Source organism: Henckelia pumila, chromosome 3 (assembly GCF_033568475.1).
Source record: "Henckelia pumila isolate YLH828 chromosome 3, ASM3356847v2, whole genome shotgun sequence".
In the NCBI taxonomy this organism is placed as follows: Eukaryota; Viridiplantae; Streptophyta; class Magnoliopsida; order Lamiales; family Gesneriaceae; genus Henckelia; species Henckelia pumila.
The window spans coordinates 58,116,613-58,139,246 of record NC_133122.1 but is presented as its reverse complement, the minus strand read 5'-3'; the positions used below and the strand labels follow the sequence as shown (position 1 = coordinate 58,139,246).

General features: G+C 30.4%; 1 protein-coding gene across 1 annotated transcript; it reads right to left on the bottom strand.

Moving 5' to 3' along the window:
* Positions 1–3,159: 3,159 nt before the first annotated feature.
* LOC140892293 (protein CUP-SHAPED COTYLEDON 3-like) lies at positions 3,160–6,462 on the bottom strand. The gene is made up of 3 exons (XM_073301137.1): positions 6,186–6,462; positions 4,373–4,638; positions 3,160–3,780 (listed from the first exon to the last, which is right to left on the bottom strand). The coding sequence occupies exons 1-3, from the start codon at positions 6,352–6,354 to the stop codon at positions 3,433–3,435; spliced, it is 783 nt and encodes a 260-aa protein (XP_073157238.1). The 5' UTR covers positions 6,355–6,462; the 3' UTR covers positions 3,160–3,432.
* Positions 6,463–22,634: the final 16,172 nt, after the last annotated feature.

The window sequence follows — 22,634 nt, the reverse complement described above, 5'->3', positions numbered from 1 at the left end:
TATATTAAAATTATAATTTAATTATTATTTTAATATATATTTTATTTAAAATTTAAAAATTAATGTCTAGAAATCTAATTAATTAACATGTTTGACTAAACTTATTAAAAACAATTTATAAGTTGTTTTAGATAAGTTGTCAGTCTTATTTTCAAAATAAGTTATTAAAGTGTTTGGATAAACTTATTTTAAAAAAGTTAAAGATGTTGATGTGTTTGGTATTATAATGTATTTTTATTATCAAATTACCAAAATAGTATAATACTATGAAAGTAATGTAAATAGTAATATATATATATATAATAGTTTTAAAATTTATTATAAATTTTAACATATATTAAAAAATAAAATATTTTTTATTTTAATTTAGTAAAAAAAATTGATAAATTGTTAAAAAAACTTAGTTTGATAGCTTATAAGTTGTTTGAAAAAAGATTGTCAAATAAATTAAAGAGCTTATAAACTTTGTAATAACTTATAAACTATTTTCGAAAGCTTATAAGCTCTATCAAACATACTCTTAATATATATATATATATATATATATGTATCTATACAATCTATGATATATTATTAAGATATATATTATTAATGTTGAGGGGCTTAAAATAACTAATCGTTGTCATCATGTTATGATTTTTGATAAAAAAAAAAATATTATTTTCACAAATTACAAAATATTATATTTTTATTTAATAAAAATATATCATTAACTCATTTGAGTAAATTTGCATCTTATCTATATTTACCATATTATAATAAAATATTTCTTTATCTATATTTTTTATTTTTTTGAAACCAAATCATCATACTACCGCCCATAACATAAAATATTATTATAAAAACATCATTAAAGTTTTAAGGGCAATTTGCTAAAAAATCCCCAAATGCAAACATGTTTTGCTTTAGGGTCCCAAGTCATAAAATGTGATACAAAACAATACAAGATGTGGTACAAGATGTTGTACAAATTAACAAAAAAATGTGGTACAAAAAAATGGCTAGGGAGTGCAAAGCAAAACATGTTTGGATTGGGGATTTTTGAGCAATTTGTACAAGTTTTAAATTTTAATATAATATCTCAAAACAAAAAAAAAATACCACAATTTTTTTTTAATATACCCACACGCCCCGTGTGAAAAGCATTCCAATAATTTCGCATCACTTATCCACGATGGTATTTTAATAAGATTTTTTTTAAAAAAAAAAATTTGAGCTAAAGATTATTTTAATTTAAATAAATTGAAACTCTATAAAATAAAATTATTACACTTGGCAATATATTATTACACAACATACATATATAGTGAGTGCTGAGTGTAGTAGTTAAAAATTAGAATGAGATGGGTCATAATCTAAGAATTGTTGAGGTTGTTAATAAATGAATTTTTTTAACTTTCTGATTTTGATTGAGGCTAAAAATGAATTCATAAATGTATTTTCTGATGATAACTTTGTATATAGACATGAAATATGTTACAATTATTAAAAAAGGTGTTTAAAATTATAAAGAGTGAACATAAATATATTTAAATTAAATTCATCCAAAAAATTGAATAAATTATAAATTTCAAATTATAATAATTAAATCCAGCTCATAGCGAGGTCAAATAGATTATAATTATTAGTTCCAAAATTAGAGAAGAAAAGAACATATTTTGTAATGAATATCATGCTTTTCAGATTTAACTGTTTAGCCAATTAAGCTGTCGCTCGAGCGTCCAAAGTTTTCTCACTTTTTTTGAGAGTGGGTTGGAATTGGATGATGAAATATATAATTTGCTTATATGTGAAAAAAAAAATTCTGGAATTTCGGATAATTAATGGTTCGCCTATATATCATATGTTAATTTATTGTCCAACAACGTCGTATATACAATTGCATTAATTCGTATGTTTTATTATTTGTTTCTTCGATTATTGATTACAACTTGTCAACACCTTCATTAAATTCTAACCAAATAAAATGAAGAAACAAAGAATTCGTAAAATATGAATAAATTTCCAAGAAATTCAGCTTGAAAAAGATGGAGATTTTGTATTGTCATGGATATGAACCATATATGGCACTTATGCATTTACCGTTTGGTTTGAGTGATAAGATAAGTAATCCATAGATAATTAATATAATATAAATTAAAAATAAATAAGAAAAAATAGTTAATACATTATTTGATTTGATGGATAGATTATAATTTATTTGATTTAATTGATGTAAAATTATTAATTAATAAATAGATAGATAAATAATATGACAAAAAAAAAATGAAATTAATTGGGATAAGTTATATATAGATTAATAATATATCAAATCAAACAATGACCAAATTAAATGACCACTAAAGAGTAATTAAATGAACCATATATATATGGCGCTTGTTAATAAGCCTTTTAGCCCAATGATCAAGGATGAAGCCCTGAGACCAATTGGTGTCAGGTTCGATTTCCGCTGATTGCAGGTAGTTTTCGATCTTAATTTATTTAGGTAGATTTAAGTAGTTTATTTGTTCGAGATAAGCAAGTCTCGGGTCAATGCTCAAATCTCGTCGGTTATGCGGGTAGTTTCATTTCATTGTTGTAATTGATTACTTGTACTGTAAAAAAAGTAACAGCTTCATATTCTTTCGCAAGATATTCTACGGCGACATACAAATTCCGTCGTTAATCCGTTGGTGAAATTAATGTGAAAACAAAATTAAATTTCCCCGTTAATTACTTGCATGTTTCTACAGATTATTCCGACAGTATCATCAGAGTCATGACAAGTGAAGCTATTATTTTTTTTAAAAAAAAAAACAATAATAAATGATTATATATTATTTATGAAAAATTAATACTTTTTTGGTCATGTGTGCTTGCCTTCTTACGATTTCGATTATTTGTGTTGTCAGATTTTAATTTTATTCTGTCTTCGATCTTTGTTTTATAGTAATTTTAGTCATTTTTTCGGTGTGGTGCTGATGCATGTGGAGCTGACGTGTAATAGCATTCTCGATGAAAAATGACTAAAATTATTAAAAATTAGAAGATATATGAATACTAAAATTAAAATTTGAAAACATAAAAGACTAAAATCACAAAACGACAAATTTATAGGACTTTAAATACAACTTTCTCTATTATTTATGAACAAAGTACCCCAAAAATTTTAAAACCCACAAATTCATAACTAATTAAAATAAATTTGATCTATTAAATTTACCAAAAAATAAAATAAAAATTGATCTAATAAATTGTTTGCTAATAATTACATATACCCCAAGCCCAAGTTTCTAGCTAGCTCAATGACAATCATCTCATACATTTATGGTTTCACAAATAACAAATTACGACACATGTAACTCGTACAATATCTCCTACATATACATATACCAAAGTTTATATCTTTAACGTACAGTTTTATAAACTACAATACGATGATCATCAAGACTCTTATGACATTATTACTCCATTCGAATCATCATCGAAATTCATGTCGAACAAGAACCCGTAGTCGTCTTCACATCTAGGAGTACTACTCAATGGATCACGATCCGGACCGTTGATCAAGTCGTTGTATTGCGACAGTTGATGATCAAGGTGGTGGTAGCCCGGAAGAACCCCCGATGACGTGCTAGGGTTTTGAAGAGACGAGCCATTGGAGAAGAAGGAACTAATGATGTTTTGAAAGCCACCATCCAAGTTAGCACAAGATGTGTTGAGATGATCCGAATCATACACATTTTGTGTGCTATTTTCACATCTTGATTTGTAGAATACTCTGCATAATACCCAGTCTTCCTGTGAAATTTGTACGAAATTTTCGAGTTAATTAGAGGCATGAGTTGAAGATCGAAAATTATAATGAAAGCCAATTTACATGTATATATCATTATATGTATGTAAGATTATAATAGAAGAAGATATATGATTTTATAAATTATTAAAATGATAGGATTAGTTTTGCAATCATAATAGAGTAATTCACATGGATTATCAAATTTAAGTTTAATGAGTTTCCATGGAGTATAAGTAAGTTTCTTACAACTTATAAGTAGGCATTGCCACCTAAGTGACCTCATTTAATTCTATTTCCTTTTATTACACATTACTCAACATGACATGATCCTTAATTATACATTTCTCTAGAGAACATGATATGTTTCGATAATTAGGTCGAATGAATATAATTAAACAAAAATAGCAACATAATCAATATTCTGCAAATATAAAAAAACGATTTAATTAACCATATGTTTTCAAAAGAATTATGTATATAATCTTTGGATTTTTTTTAATTTAATAATTAGCCCGACTCCTACATCCCAATTCCCAATAGAGACGTACCCCTCTAATATTTGATAATTAAATCGAAAGTAATTAAGTTGCCAACCTTAGGAGGCACGTGAGGGTTCTCTAGACGAAACTCATGCATGATCCATCCGGTCTTGATTCCATTGGGAGCTCTATTCTTGTAGAAAACCAAAGTCTTTCTCATGCCCACTACGGCTCGAGTCCCCGGCTCGACCACCGTTCGATCTTTACCAGTGGCCTTCCAGTAGCCTGAGGTGGTGGCCCGATTGGTTCGATATCCAGTCGCATACTTGCGGTCACGGAAGCTGAAGAAGTACCACTCGCTTGAATTCAACTTCGCCGAATCTAAAATTAATAATAATAAAATTTATAATTAATAAAAATTCAAATATTTTATATAATATATATTATATATATTGTGTGTGTGTGTGCGTGGATTGGAAGTAATTTAGTGTGAGGATATTGATAACTGTCTATATATAAGTTAGTTATATTTCATCACTTCCGATATATTGTTAACTTGTATGACGATTTTTGCAAAGGTGACAAAACGTTGGTTACAAGTCACCAAAGTATGCATACATAATATTTTTTTTTTCTAATTTCCTAAAGTTCTGAGAAATCAAATTTATAATACAAAACGGAAAATTTGTTTAGCCTTTTCTATACTTATGGACTAAAAAGACATGTAGAGGTCACTATAATTTTAAGGTAAGAAGTTTATGTCACAATTCTTGTCCTCACTTGTAATCACAATCTTGTAAATCAAACAATATTAGTTGACACGAACACGATAATATTGATTTTATGCATAATTTTTTATTAAATAAATAAATATATAGATTTTAAATTTTTAATAAACTATACTTTGAGTCACATGCTTGTGATCGAATATTATATTAATTTGTACAAATATTTTTAAAATCTTCTTAACGAAGTTATTTTCTGGATAACTGATGCCGAGTTTTTTCTTGAAAAGCTATGTTAAGATCGTGTTATCTGTTGAAAAAGGAATCTTTTAAAGTTAATTTTGATTAAACTTTTTCTAATATTTTTTACGGGGAAAAAAAAAGTAAAATCTCTGCCTTTGGTCATATAATATATTATATGTAGGTTCAGTTATACAATCTTATCCAGTTTCTGCATACGTTGTCAAGATTCACTGAACTTACGATAAAAAAAAATAATAATGTGTCTTTGATACCTTTTTCTTCGAAAAAGTGCAGACCCTTTCTAGATTTCGTCACACTTTTGCCGAAAGTTACATAATTTTTGTTCAATATTTTTTTCGAAATTAAATTTTATAATTATCTAGGTTAATTAATTCCCTCGACAGATCAGAACATATTTAATACATACACTGATACACATATATATTCATAATTAAGCAAACCTTTAAATTTTTTTAGGTGCAAATGCATGCACTCAATTATGTGTACTCAGCCAGCCATTTAATGTAATACCCATGTTTGTGTACTGTAATTAATCATCAAAGAAAACATTGTCTGGTTTTAATGAGAACCATAAAATTCTTTTAACTTATGCTTTAATTTATATATAGCTAGCTGGATCAGAACATATATTTATACGCATACATACGTATATGTGTACGTACATAAATATGTATACACACAAACATATATGTATCAATAAGTATAGCTACGATTTAAAATCAAATTCGGGCAAAAAAAAAATACCAAACTCAAATAATTAAGAAAATTGTGATGAGATGGGACATAAACCATCCTATATATGCAACCAAATTACCAAATGATCGTCAAAAAATTTTAAAAAAAAAAATTTAAAGAACTCAAAACACTTTGTTCTATAAAAAAGAATCACCTTTCGATTAAATTTTCGAGTCGTCGGTAAGTAGGAAAAGGAAAACCTACCAGGAAGCTGCCATGGCTCACATGTATGCAGATCGATTTCCATCAAAGTTCCTCTGATAACTTCTTCATTAGCAATCTTTTTGTAAAGATAGTGGCAGATCAACTCTTCGTCGCTGGGATAGAACCTAAAACCCGGCGGCAGCGTGGCTCCGATGTCTCTTAAACCCATTTTTTATTACAAATATATGTCTGAATCCCTGTCAAAGAATTTAGGGTTTGAGAAAGAAAGTTGATACAAGAAACATATGTGTAACTTTAGAGGGGAGGGATTCGGAGAAAGTATTATATGGTGATTAATTAAATGGAAGAGCTATATATGGCCTTATATATAGAGATACGATGATTAATGACAAGCTTGGCCAAATTGGAATTTTATTTAATTATTTATATTTAATTGATTTTAAATTATGTTGGTATAATTTAGTTATGGTTAAATGTATTCATGTGGGGCTCTCAAGAAAAGGAGAACTAACAAGAAACCCTTACGTGGGCGATTAGGGTTAACTAGGGGAGGATTTTTGCGACTCCGATTTAAAATGGAGTGTAATTCTGAAAAGTAATAATTTTGGTGTAAAAAAATAATATTTTTAGGGGTCGGGTTGATTATATGATATTTGTCTTACAAAATTATAGTCTGAATTTATTTGTGACAATAAAAAGAATAAATAATGAAAATTATAGGGGAATTAAAATCGAACAAATTAATTTTACTAATACATGTATGTATAATTAACTTTTTACTTTTTTTTACTTGAAAATAAAAGTAAATTTAATGAAATATGCATGACATAGCTCCAATTAAAAATATGCAGAAGTAGATATTATTTTTCTTCATGTTATACATTTTAAATACTAATTGAAATGAAAACTTACATTAATTTTAGTCTGGCAAGTTATTGTTTTGGGTTTTGATCTTGTAACTTGTTTATGTTTGGTTTTTATCCTTGGATTTTGTTTTGCTTTTGGTCTTGTTTTACCCGTAGCCACAAAATCTACTAAATGTTGCTTATTTGATACTGATGCTCTTCTAGTTCTACATGAGTCATGACTCATGTGACCAGAAATAAAGTCTATATTTTATACATTAAAATATATCTAAGCAAAAAAAAAAAAAAAAAAGGAAAAAGAAAGAGGAAAGACAAGTTTCTTTCCCCCATTTTAAATGTTGGGTGTGGTTTTGCCTTATTTTTCGTAGTTTTTGTTTGGATTTAATCTAATGTGTGTAATATCGGTTTATTCTCGTTATAAGAGCTACATTGAAGTATATAATATCAATGTCAAATAAACAATATTTAATAGTTTATTGGATTTAATTTGGCCAAAAAAAATTAAATGACAATAAAACAAAAAAAAAATCAAATTACTTGATATTGAAATTAAACATTGACAACTTACAGACTAAAACCTAAAATATACCGATTTATAGGACTAAAATTGATTTTTTTTTCTTAATTTAAATTGATCAATATCAGCCATTTTCGAGAACCCAAATACATGAAATCCCGATAGACCTGTTTTCCAGAGCATATGTTAACTGCAAATATGGTCCAAAGACTGAATATCTTGTTATCATATTGGCTAATTAACATGCACGCACTACATATATGGAGCTTGAGGTTCCCTTCAACAAATAGTATATATATCCAAAAAAATCGAGATTAATTTTTTAATATTGGATCTCACATATTCTTAATAACATATCTTTTTAATATCCCTAAGACACTAATTAATCCAAATTATTTGCAAATAAGGGTATCTTCATATATATGTATCTATAAATATATGCATGTCTGAGGTAAATTAATTTCAACTCATTGTCGACAAATAAATATATAAATATAAATACAGTAAAGCAGTGGAATCCAAATCCTATGGCTGAATAAAATTAATAAGAACCTCCAAAATCCTCCTTTTAACGTCTATCGATATACATTTTGTGACATTTTTTTATAGCAACAAATGCGTAGAGACAAATTAAATATAGACACGTTATTAATTTTTTCTTCAACAAACTAATTATTTAATATAAGTGGTTTAAGCTTAATTGGTCACCGGAACCCACAACAAGCATCATGATACTGGGAAATTAAACAATGTACGTAATATTAATTTATTATATTTTTTTGTCGTCAATGGATCCGATCGATCACTTAAATCTTTATTTTATTATAATTATTATACTTTAAATATATATTATCCACAAATTAATTGATATGAGAAATTTAAAAACCTTGACGTTTTTTGAAGCATCAACTCACACTTGGCTTTATTCAAACATTCTTCATTTATCTGTAATGTTCGAATTCATTCAAATTTCTTGTTTTTTTCCCCAAAATTTTAAATCACTATTGTCGTATATAATAACTTTATTATCACTTTTTTTTAAAAAAATTCTCCCTACATTTTAAAAATAATTATTAATTTATTCCACCATATATGTTCGTCCTATATATCTCTGGAGGGGATCAATCACTTTATTATATATCATATTAACTTTCAAATTTAATTTAAAATCTAAAGTATATTTAGAAACTCATAACACATTACAAACAATTTGTTCCAAACTTTGATCAGTCGAAACGATAGCCACCAACATTTTTGTACATATTCAATTCATTTTTATACATTCATCGAGTAGTTAACTAAGCTGTAATATTTTCTGCTTCCAATCCATCCTCTTACTTGTTAACGTTGGTTTTAATAAGATCAGTAACTTTGTTTTCTTTCCTTTTTATTTTAATCTTATATAAGTAAAATACATGAAATTGATTTAGAGATTATATAAGAATATTGTAAAAATATATTAATTTATACAAGTGAAATGATAATTGATCATTTTAGGCTACAAGAAATTAAAATTAAAATGTCGATATAGAAATCATAATTTATGCAAAGATAAAAGAAACAAAACTATCTAGCTCGTCGTCAAAAAAAACAAAAACTATATTATTCATTTATTTGTCACAATATACATCATTTAATTGCAATAATTGGGTGCCCCATTTCCATCTTGTAGACGACGGGATTATTGTATTTAATTAGCCTCTAATAGCACAAAAATGACATCACCATTCGTGTTTTTTTTCCTGATTAATAATTGACTATCTATGAGACGTCCTGATATGAATTATTTTAGATTGCATTTAGATTGATGATTTCAAATCCTTTCACCGTTCCAAATGAAATGTTTAATGATCAAATCTGTCGATCCAAAAGCAACATTATTTCATACAAATATTGTCCAATAAATTAATTTTTATTTAATTATCTTTATAGTTAGAAATATCATATTATCTGTACGTAACATGGGTTTTTGTATTCATAGTCATATATATATATATAATATAATATAATATATATATATATATATATATATATATATATATATATATATAAAGGAGGGAAAATTTAATCCATGTAGGCCCAGTGGGGTCCATTAAATTTTTTATTTTTTTATTTTTCCATTTTTTCCCTAATGTTTGTACCATATCATTTGCATGTGACGTAACTGTGGGTACAAGTACAACTCATCAGCACCTGGCATGAGTTGTACTGCTTGACTCTCTACATTCCTAACGCTTTTCGAGTTCGAGGAAGAATATTGTCATATTAAATATATATACAAATTATTCAGTGAGGAATATAATTAGGGTTAAAATTATTCTTTTAACACCCTAGCTAGCTAGCTAGCTATATATTTATTGTCTTGGAGTTTATGTAGTGATCAAAGGTTTTCTATTTTTCTACAGTTCTAAATTTTACGACGCGATTTATATATATATACACTATAAAAGTGCATGGAAAAAAAACATCGATAGATCCTCTAAGTACAACGGCATTTATATATATATTTTTTAAAAATAATTTAATAGTAAAAATTTGATCATAGTTTAGTAAATTGATTTTTTGGTACGTTTTGCTTGATTTGATCAGAGTTCTAGCTAGTATATATGACGTTTCGATGCTATATAGAAGAGGTCAAATTATATATGAAATAATTGTTTTTTTTTAAAAAAAAACAATTTACTATAGCAAGATGAAATTTTGACAAATAAGATGATCAAAACCTTGTCTTAGGCTATCTGATGATCATACGATAATTTCTAAAATTTACCGAAAGATGATTAAGTAGTGTTTTGCCATCATTATAAAAGGTGATTTTTGGTTTTAATTTGACTTAACAAATCAATTTTATGTGCTTCCTAAACCTAGATTTTTTATTAGTTTATGCTTAATTTAATTGAAAACCAACATTTGATAAAATGTGATGTTGATCCTCTTCTATGTACAAAGTGATTCTAATAAAAAAGTTAATACTAAAATCATTTATTTATCAAGAACTACTCACTTCTGATTTTCAGTTTTTGCACTTTTGTTTTCAAACACTAACCACTTCTAGTTTTGCTCTAGTACTTCTTCATAATCTATAAATTTAATCCTTCTGGAAATGTTTTTTTTTTGTTGCAAACATTCCCTTAAATATATTATGGACACGCCATTAATACATAAATATATACGTAACTTTGATTTAAAAACAATATAATACATATACAAGTATAAGAATTGAAATGATATACACAAGTCTAAGCATGTAAGAATTGAGATGAGTGTGCGTGTGTGATGTTGGTGAAAGAGTGACGGCTTGATATTGTAATTATATTTGGATTGGAGCCAATAATTTATCTTCATTTTCAAACTGTCCATTCATATTATATGGTTCCATAAGTCATGGCATTGAATATGACACCCATCACATTTCATACTCTCACCAAAATCAATTAATTTATATATGTACATAGACACATACACACAATCAATCTCCTATAAAAACCTTAATATAGCTAGGATCGAGTATTAATTATATCAATGCATGCATATTCATTAATCTCAATAATTACCATCCTTGATTTTGAATCACACTTAGAAATGCATGTATATAAACTACATTGGACATTAGTCTAGTACTACATGGTATATATTCCACCAAAATATATAATTAAATTGTCACGTAAACTAGCTATATTCCGCCGAAATAAATAAATAAATAAATAAATATATATATTTGTGTGTGTGTGTGTATGAATTATTGTAACACATTCGTGTCAAGAATAATCAATAATTGAAATAATCACACGCCTCATAAATGAATTCCAAGTTCGGGGGGCAACACGGAGTATGGATTTATTACCAAATTTAGGATCCGTGGCTTAGAGTAACAAGAAATAGTGGTGCATATATAGATTATTAATTTCTACATGCAATTTAATTTTCAAATTCATGCACATGAATTGTAATTTACTTTCATTGAAATATTATTCGTGCAAATTTTTGAAAAAAAATTTGTTCCTCGATCGTTATATTCTGAAAAAAATAATGAACTTTGATTATGATAATGTTTTTTTATTCCAAAAAAAAAAAATGAAATCATGCAATATAATAATATCTATGTAGGATTATTCAAAAAAAAAATCTCTGTACATGCTCGATTTTCCTAGATTTGGAGATCCAATTGTATTTTATAATTCGATCCCTAAACAAATATAAATTTCTGTACTTTGTGTGTGTGTGTATGTATGTTTTTATTTTATTTTACTTTGTTGAAAGATTTTCTTGAGGAAAAAGAGGAGAAAGACAATCAGAAATACCTAACAACTAGAATAATCATACATCACATCATGATATAATTTGATTATATTAATCGAACAATCACTATGCTAATATTCTCTTAGGAGGTTGACAAGCAAAGCTTGCTAATATTATATCTTCTAATTATGTCATTAATTGTTCGTTTTAATCCATTCTATTTACAACATTATTAACCAATCTCTTCCCACTTCTCTGATTTCTTGGACGAAAACAGGGTTTTTCGGGTAATAATAAGAAGCTTGTAGTTCTATGTTGAAGGAAAAAAGTATTTTTTTTTTTTTGTCTTATAGCTTAACAATCTTAGTACACTAATTTGTATCGTTATTTTTTTTTTAAAATAGTCCTCTTCACCTGAGTTCTGATCTAACATTGAGTATGTACGTCGGCAATGTCTGTTATCACATGGATTTTGGTGATTCACAATGATTTTTCAGTGTCATTTCAACACTTTGATAAAAAATAATCAAAATCGAAAAAGAATGATAACATGCATGACCATGAAAAAAAAAACATGTAAATTTGAAAACCAAAATATAATTTACCTCGGCGCGCGGAGGATGTATAAGTTTTGGATAATTAAAAGATCTCACAAAATTATAACAAAAGCTTCTTGACAAGATGTGTAAAGCGAATTAGCTTTATGGCATGTTCCTTTTCACTACCATAATTCAAATATAATCGAGGTGCGTACGTGGCTTGAAATTTTTGGTATAATTCACGAAAAATATATTTAAAAAATTAGAATTTATCGTTTGAAAAATTAAAGTTATTGACTTCGAGCCTCGAGGACAATCTATTAAAAACATGTGGATATATAAACCAACTAATTTAACCACAACAATATACGAATAAAAAATTAAAAAGTAATATTTTTTTAAACATGATCAAGTCGAATGAGATATCAGTTTCACAAAATTAATCAATAAGATATAAGGGTTTTGGTGTACATATAACTAGTATTGTTGTAACACATTATAAATAAAATGTAAATTTTTGAAAATCTCAATAGTGAAAATAGGAGCCAAGTTATCAACAAAAAAATGGTGACTTGAATTAATTAAATTTGTATAAACCTACTTAATACGTGATAAGAATATACGTGAAGCAAACAAACCAGTCTTTTTTTGCTTCTTGTTTCCCTCAACCCCTCTACTTCGCCATATATTTAGCTACTTCCGACGAATATTTCATATATATCCCAATCAAACTCGAATATTGATTTGATGTCGATGACAATTTATTTAAATTTAATATAAATTTCATGTTAAAATATATATAATTTTCTATATATATTTTTAAAATGAAAACGACACTTAATTAATTATATATCCATCCACGCACTCGGTGGATGGGTGATTCTAAATTTGAACGATCTGCATACAACTATATATCATTTATCAATTTCAATATTATTTATTGAGCATGAGCCATTTAATTAGAAGTTCTACAAATATTTTATTTTCATAAAAACTATGACCAAAAAAATTAGATACACTACACAAACCAAACATAAAATGCTTTATTAAAGTTAAATAAGAACTCTAAAACTATTCAATCAAGTTAAATAAAATAATAATAATTTAATGTATTAATTGTGATGATGATCAGAAGTGGGCAAATTCCACATAGTGATGTGTCGCACTTCTCATAGTGACAACTGTCTATTATATGATTGCTATGGTGACTTGAATTAAGGATAAAGCGTGTTTCCAAACTGTGAAGTTCTTCTATATGGTTCCCATTGTCCCCAATATCCGGTAAATTAAGTAGGTGTTTAATTTTGTCACCTATATATTTCTTGAACTATACGTATAAAAATATGTCTACATAGTTTTTCATAATAATCAATAAAAGAATTCCTTTTGAGTTTCCATATTGTCTTACTTTTCCTCTCTTTATGTAGAACCTCAAATACTAATCCTTTCACACAACTAACTTTTAGTTATGAGTTATGACCAAAATAAACACAATCTTAAGGGGAAAAAACAAAGAAAATTAAACTGAACAATAATATATACATATATATATATTTCGAATATTTTACTCAAACCAATAATAAAAATAATAATATATACTAAATTGTTTGGCTCAATAAAATTTCAAATTCTGGTTATTATAAAGTCAAGCCAATGTGTACATTAAATTTAAAACCATACAAATCAAAGAAGTTCATGGTTGACATGAGTCCATGCCATATGATTAATGTAGCAACCCGCATCTCGAATTAGTGATTAATGAGTAATTAATCACATGATCATGTTCTTAATACATGATTAGGGATGTCCTGTTGAACTAACGGACTCCAGAAACAGATCCAGGATACTCGAACATGGTGGGCATGGCTCGGGAGGTTCGGATGCTCCGAATTGGTGTTCGGAGGACCCGAACGTGATCGGAGTCAGGATCGGAGGCCCGAGGAGTTCGGACGATCCGAAGAGGAGTTCGGAGGCTCCAAGGCTCCGTCGGTGGGATCGGAGGACCCGAACAGGGTTAGGGCTTACGTCATCAATTACGTCAGCAAGGTGACATCATGGCTGACATCACTGATGGGACTTCGGAGGACCCGAAGTAAGGATCGGACGGTCCGATCGTGTTCGGACGATCCGAAGTCATGATCGTAGGATCCGAACCAGTTTGGAGGGCCCGAAGCCGAGTTCGAACGGCCCGAACATCGTCTATAAATAGAGGAGCCGAGGTTCATTTGTGACTCGCACATTTTCTCTCTTCTCTCTGATTCCTAAGCCTTCTAACTCAGATCTAGGGAGATCTAGGCGTCCTATCGGTAATCCGGAAGTGGCTTAGTGATCTAGACATCGTCCGGAGCTATGGCCTAGTTTTGAGGCTATCGACAGCAAGGGGCTAACGACGGACGCAGGTATAGCTTTGGCATCCTAAAAATATTTAGGAGTACGCTTTAGCTTAGTTAAGGCTTTTAGAGCTTTATTGTTGATGCATGGATATTTGCATTGTAGTAGCAGTGGACTGAACTAGTAGGCTTGGAGTATAGGCCAGTGGAGCTAGGTTGTCCAGTAGTGTTAGAGGTACGTAAGTACTGACCGAGATAGCCGGCATGATATATTTGCATGTATGTTGCATGAGTATGTGCTATATGCTTTATCATGTTTTAGCATGTTTTACCGTCTTAGCACATACATGATTTTACGTGTGACTGCATCCGGAGAGATGTGAGTCATTGACAGTCTCCATAGGGAACTATGATCTCATTTTTGGACTCGAGTCAGGTATCACAGTTTCCATATGGGGCTTGTATCCTGTTTTGGATTCGGGTCAGGATGGGGTTGGCTCAGCCCTGATATGGAGTATACGAGTACCCCGCGGAGTCGCTCTCTAGCCGGTACTGTATATTCTCGGCGCCATGAGCAAGTGTTTTCACTTGAGTTTTAAATCATCTGTGTGCGCATATTTGTATTTATATCATTGCTTCGTATTGAGCGTTCTAGCTCACGCCCCTGTGTTTGGGTATTCATTGTGTACCTTGTGGCGGGGCAGGTTTGAGGCTGGACGGTCCAGGAGGCTCTCAGCAGGATTGAGCTTGGGAGAGGGTGAAGTTGTAGAGGGTATGGATTTATTTAACCTGAACCTTCGATTTGGTTGTATAACAGTACTTATACACTTGTGATATCGCCGGTTGTATTCTGCCGATTGGATTTTGTGAGGACTCGGGCACTAATCTCTCAAATCATAATGATTTATACAAGATGAAATACTAAACATTTAATCCAATACATGAATTAAGATCAAGCAATCAAAGGCCTAAAAAAAAAATTTTGAATTAAGATCAAGCAATCAAAGGCCTAAATTTTTTATTATTATTTTTATTTAAAAAAAAACAAGGCCTCGCTCGATCAATAAAAGTTCACCGATCGAGCGAGCACAAATTCAGCAAATTTCTGCCCGAAGAAAACATGGCCTCGCTCGATCGGTTGAAGTTCACCGATCGAGCGAGAATGTTCTATGCAGAAAATTCAGAAACTGCTGTTGTTGTCTTATGCAAAATTTAAAGAGCTTGAAACATTCTAAGCATCTCAAATTCATAATAGAATGATCTAAAGGCAAGCTACAAGGTATAACCAAGCTAACATGAATCTCATACATGCTACTAGTTCCATGTATAAATCACATAATAGCATGCTAATAATTCTTAACACCTATCCAAGGGAATAAAAACATGTACATGCCAACTCCCCAAAAATAACATCAAGACTAGAAGCATAATTATACAAAAAACTTCAAAGCCCCATCATAAGATGCTACAACAAGTAGAGTTCCAACTCTTCACATAAACAATCTCAAGTTTACATGTAGAACCTACAAAAAGTAACTCAACTAGATTTCAAGGTAGCAAAATTATATACTTCTAGATTAAAAGCTAGTCTCAAGCTTTAATACAAATATCAAAACATGAAAAACTATTAAAGTCTCAACCAATGTTTTAACATCTAAACATTGGAATCCAAATCTAACATGTTTGACAAAACATAAACTTCTTCTAACACCCGAGTCTTCACTCTAATCTCTCAATCTCTCGATTCCTTGCCAAGTCCGACTCGCTTACTCTTCAACCTGATGCAATGCACACATACAAGCAAAACAACAGCCGGATAACTCCGGTGAGAATAAATCTCAGTATGAAAGACATCTATATAAATCAAGTAGATATAACTTAAACAATTAATCTACTATTACAATCATCCTTTATTGATACCCTTACCTGTCGAATATCATTCAAGGAAAAATTCATTCAATAATATATAGAGTCAAAGATACGTCAAGGGTTCAAGGATTCCAGTCTCACAGAATCAATATTTTCAAAAATCATTTCGTTGGGATCCCGGGAATATAATAAGGCCACAAATCAAGCCTCCCACCTACACTCCCGCTCGAGGTGGTAACAATCGTGTATTCCCTGGACTGTGAACACTATACTGAGAGTCGTGGCAAAAAGAAATCAAGTCAGATTTCAAGCCTCTCATATACAAGTTCATCACGTCCAATATTTTCTTTTCGATTCTGTTTTCAAGGTTTCGAAAGAATTGTGGCTCAAGAGGTTTACTCTCAACTCTATAACCAATCTACCACAACTCAATAATTCAAAGTAATAAATACTCATTAATTTCAAATAAGTATCAAGAATCAATCTCAATAAAAAAATCATGTTTGAATCAAACATCTCATATATCAATCAACTAAATCAATTAAGGCAAGTAATTCATATAGATCATATAAGATTAAGTAAAACAACTAATCATGCATGTATGTGATTTAATAAACTCGAAAACCACCACGTTCTCGAGTTATTCTACCTGTCGAATTTAATGTCGAATCATACCTTTAATCTGAACTCAAACCTCTGAAACTCTTGCACTACTTGATCAAACATGAGCTGTCCAGAATTCTGCTCAATCAATCCAAGGTGTTAGTTGTCTTCAACTTGTAGCTCATGTCAATTCCATTCCGGACTCGTCGAATCGACTTCGATACCTTTCAACTTAAATCTGAATTGAAGTATTTACAACTAAACATTAGATTCTCAAATTCATTTCAACTCATCAAGGTTTCATCAACTTCAAATCTTGTTCACTTAACCAAAATCCAATCGACGACGAATCAATTCGAAACCGATGATTCTAATACTTTTAATATCAATCAAACATTGATATCTACTTCATATCAATATCATTTCATCACTACACATTCAAATCCAACACTTGCATTTTTCAGAAATCCGACAAACAAAATCGACGGCGTAACGACTCGAATTCGGTAATTCCAAAAGCATAGACACCATCTTATCTATCAACTAGTCTCATTTTCATATTCAATTCCATCCATATCACACGAAACCAATAGCCTAAAAATTTCAGAATTTCAGAAACTAATCGATAATTGAAAAACATGTCCAAACGACGATCTTTTTGCGAACCGTTTTAAATATACTATCGTCGTATATACTAGAACACGTTTATACAATCAAATCGTAATTCTACCAACATCTTAAAATTAAAACATGGTAGAATTTATCCAAACTTACGTCAAAGTGTAGCACTCAAAGCCGTGATTGCAAATATACGATCAATTTGAAATTCTACCAACCGGATCAATTTCTATCAAATTTTGGAATCAAGGAATCGGCCATGGAAATTCTGTTCTCCTCTCTCGGTTTTGGCTATTGTAATTAGCTTCTCAATCTGATGAAATACATGCAATGTCATACACATCACACGTGTAATCCCACTTGCATATCAATTTTGCACTTTGGCCCCCAAGTTCTTGACTATTTGAAAATCGGTCCTTGGAAACCTTAAATCATCTCTCTCTCGGTCTTGCTACTGCTGAAGGGAATATATACACATGCAAAGTGTTATATAAATCCATTTTTGACAAGTCAAATCCTATTTTTGCAATTTAGTCCCTGAAATCTCGATATTTGCAATTCAGTCTCTGCTCAAGTTTCTTCTTCAAATTAAATCCTCTTTATATCCAAACTCATAATAAAAATATTCAATCTCATAAATATTCAATCCAAATATTTTATTCTTTTAATTTAAGAATCCCGGAATTTAGTTCCCAAATATCCGTAAATTCTCAAATTAAATATTTTCGGCTCAGAAATTAAATCTCTAATTTCCATAAATTCCTAATTGAATATTTTTCAAATACAAAATTTAAATCTCTAATTCCGTAATTAATATTCATATGTTCAGGGCCTTACAATTCCTCCCCTCTAAGGAATGTTTTCGTCCTCGAAATCACATTCAATCGAATTACTGAATCGCGTATACTGTAAAGCTGACTCAAGTAATTCTTATTTCAATCCTAAGAACTTTAGATATTTTTTCTGATATCGTATCTTCTTCTTTATTTCTGATTAAAATCTATATCGATTATTCATAATAAAATTTCCTTCTGTATCAGATATTTCTTCGGAAAGAATATTTCTCACTGAACATTCTGTTCAAGATTCAAACTCTGGGTCTGTCTAATCTGTTCTGTTCAAATTCAGTACGAATCAATCTTCATATTCTCTGTCTTTTATCAAACCACATCTGATCTGATCGTTAATACTTTTGCAATACTGTCTTATCACAAAGGAACTTCTGCTTTTCTTCTCATTTCTTAGTCAAAAACACTATCTCTATATCAATCTAATAACTGTTACAGGAATCGCAATAAGAAAATGGCAAACTCTATCAGTTAGTATCAAATCAGATACTATAGTTCTGAGCATTTCCTCAAATCTGGATAGTCACCTCAGATAATCCATCGATCAAAGGGTGGCGTAAAGCGATCAAATACTCAGAACTTCTAAAAATCGATGCCACAATCTACTAACTAAATTTAAAGTCTCTGTCTCGACAATAAATTTCAAAAATTCCTGTAATTTTATCATAACACTAACTTCTTAACATCTAGCAACTCATATCAGTATTACTGCTAATCCAGCGAATTCTTGAATCTGACGAATCTATTTCAATACAAATCGCAAACTCATGACGACTTGAGTAATTTCGAACTAAAATCTGTCAAAAACATTATTCTTGTTTTGACTTTAGAGTTGCTAAACTGATTCATAGATCATTCGGTCTCTTCTTTTCTGATTGTATTACTGGAAACGTACGTATCGGAAACTCATTTCTGTCATATCATTCTCTATTTTCCTTTACCAATACTGATTTCCAATTAATTCATACAACATTTCCAAACTACTGAATAAATATAAAATCTGATGTATTGTGCCTTTTCCAGAATGTGATATTTCATGTCTAGATTATCTGGCTCAATCAAACAAATATTCATCTCAAAATCCATTATTTCTGATCTACCATCTTGTTTTATATCTCCATCTAGCATTCTCAAACAATTCTAATCGCTTGATTTAATCTCAATATTGCTTTAATCTTTCCAAACTAATCTAACATAGTGTGGATTGCAACAATACTGACTGGTTGATGATCTGTATAGAACTCAAGAACAAAAGGAACAGATCTTTAATCAGTCGATCAAGCATTCTTCCAATTTCTTCTTTCTATTTCTCAAGTTTTGGAAAATCATACAATCAATTCAAAACTCATACTGATACTCTGAATCCAAATTTCGATCATTTACGAGCCCAAAATCATCAAAATATACTGAATGTATATACCAAATGATCAACGACTCTTGAAATTCATAATCAAAGAAACTCACTTCAGTAGAGGTCATCCAAAGATCAAATATTCTGAACGACAAAATCTGCAAAGTGAAAACAACTCACTTGCATCTCGACTTTAAGCGAGTGAAGTAAAATAAGACTCTAACAAAGAATAAGAGTCAATCAAAATCAATCGAGGTCGAATACAAAACCTCATAATTGATATCAAGAAATTCAAGAGTCATAATTCTATGATATAGTAGATCCAGTAAAATCAAAGAGAAGGCTCAACTGTAACTGATTTTCGTAATCATCTTATCAAATCTCTAAACTCGTCCCAAATAATCATGATTGATCCATAAACTTATTCAATACCCAAAATAAAGTGGAACCTGAATTTGGGAACTCGTACTATATTTCAAGTAACACAATCAAATTCAATTCAATCTGATTTCCTTCAAACTATAATTCAGCTTTCTGATACAATTACTGATATCTTCTTTCATAGTCGTTTACCAAGGTTAGCACATAGCAACTACTTCAGATAAAGGTTCAACATATAGTGTATGAAACATAATAAATTACTCAGTTATCTCTGTATGCAATGCACCCAGATTCATCAGTATGCAGGAAAATTACATAAAGTTCAAATATACCTGTAATATTATCATCTGGTGCATCTTGAACCGAAGTATCTGTAGATGCTTGTTGCCTAAGAGGTGGTTCTTCATTCAAGTTTCTCCTCGTTCCCCATGGATTAGAACATACTCTCGAAAAATTTCCCACTTGATAGCAACGATGACATTTTCCTAAAGTTCCCCGGCAGTCATCGCTAGCATGTTTTCCTCCACAGTGAGTACAGTATTCACCGGCATATTCTGCTTTCTGACCCAGACCAAGTTGCTTCGGTCTGCTAGAGCTAGAAGAGCTACTCCCAGACTTCTTGAACTGTTGCCTCAAATGCTTTAACCGCTCTTCACTTCCACTAACACTACCTCCTGCCTCATATCTGTTATGTGATGATAAATGTGACTGAAATTGCGGTTGTTCGGAATGTTGAGGCACGATTGAACTTTCCTTCTGTCTCATAAAACCAGCTTCAGCTCTTTTAGCCCTGTCAATAGCATCAGCCAATCTATTCGGTCTCCCCGCATCTATCCAAGCATAAATTTCTGGATTCAGTCCATTGATAAACAAATTCGTTTGAACTTCTTCATCCTGAATCACGTGAGGAACAAATTGGAGCAAACTGGAGAATTTAGCAACATACCCGTCGATAGTCATATTTCCTTGCTGCAAGTTAAGAAATTCTCCTGCTCTATCTTCTCTATAAGATTGCGGAAGAAATCGTTGACAAAATTCAGTCTTAAACATCTGCCAAGTAATTACTAAACCTCGGTTCTCCAAACACCGTTTTGTCGCAACCCACCAGTTTCTCGCTATATCTTGCAGTTGGTATATGATCAGCATGATTCTACGTTCATCAGAGTAGTCTAAAGACTCGAACAAATGATCAAGCTCTTCCAACCACCTTTCACAAGCAATAGCATTTTCAATACCCTTCAAAGTTGGTGGATTATACATCTGAAATCGTTCAAATAGCACCTCCATCGGTGTGAGTGTAGCATCCATCAATTCAGATAGCTTACTACAATACATATATTCAGTCGAAGTAATTCCTTCACTTGCGGGGTACTGTTCGGTTCAATCTAGGGTGCTTACATCACCCTAATAACCTGATTTACTTCAAAAGAAAATTCATAAGCAACACAGAGATTATACTATTCAAATCGTTAGAAATACATATAATCTCATGTTTTGTCATATTACACATGCTTACAACTCTTCATGCTATTCAAAGAAACATGCTTACAAAAAATTCAAATATTCATGTGAATTCACATAATCAAGTAAGCACATAAGTATTTAAGCATGTACTCAAATAATTTCTCCAAGTAGTAAATCACACTCACATATATTTTATCAATTTTAGTAAAGCAACAATCAAGCCATACTAAAAAAAAAATGCATGTGACTCGATCTACCCCGCTCAACTTCTATCTTAATCCAAGAACTTACGCTCTGATACCACCTGTTGTGAGGACTCGGGCACTAATCTCTCAAATCATAACAATTTATACAAGATGAAATACTAAACATTTAATCCAATACATGAATTAAGATCAAGCAATCAAAGGCCTAAAAAAAATTTTTTTTAAAAAAACAAGGCCTCGCTCGATCGGTAAAAGTTCACCGATTGAGCGAGCACAAATTCAGCAACTTTCTGCCCGAAGAAAACATGGCCTCGCTCGATCGGTTGAAGTTCACCGATCGAGCGAGAATGTTCTATGCAGAAAATTCAGAAACTGCTGTTGCTGTCTTATGCAAAATTTAAAAAGCTTGAAACATTCTAAGCATCTCAAATTCATAATAGAATGATCTAAAGGCAAGCTACAAGGTATAACCAAGCTAACATGAATCTCATACATGCTACTAGTTCCATGTATAAATCACATAATAGCATGCTAATATTTCTTAACACCGATCCAAGGGAATAAAAACATGTACATGCCAACTTCCCAAAAATAACATCAAGACTATAAGCATAATTATACAAGAAACTTCAAAGCCCCATCATAAGATGCTACAAC

What these genes read in the sequence shown, in the direction of transcription:
- LOC140892293 (XM_073301137.1), bottom strand. Translation starts at nt 6,354, where the DNA reads ATGGGTTTAAGAGACATCGGAGCCACGCTGCCGCCGGGTTTTAGGTTC. An exon ending in TGAGCCATGGCAGCTTCCTG is followed by an intron (nt 4,639 to 6,185) that starts GTAGGTTTTCCT and finishes TATTAATTTTAG; the next exon opens with ATTCGGCGAAGTTGAATTCA. An exon ending in ACCCTCACGTGCCTCCTAAG is followed by an intron (nt 3,781 to 4,372) that starts GTTGGCAACTTA and finishes CAAATTTCACAG; the next exon opens with GAAGACTGGGTATTATGCAG.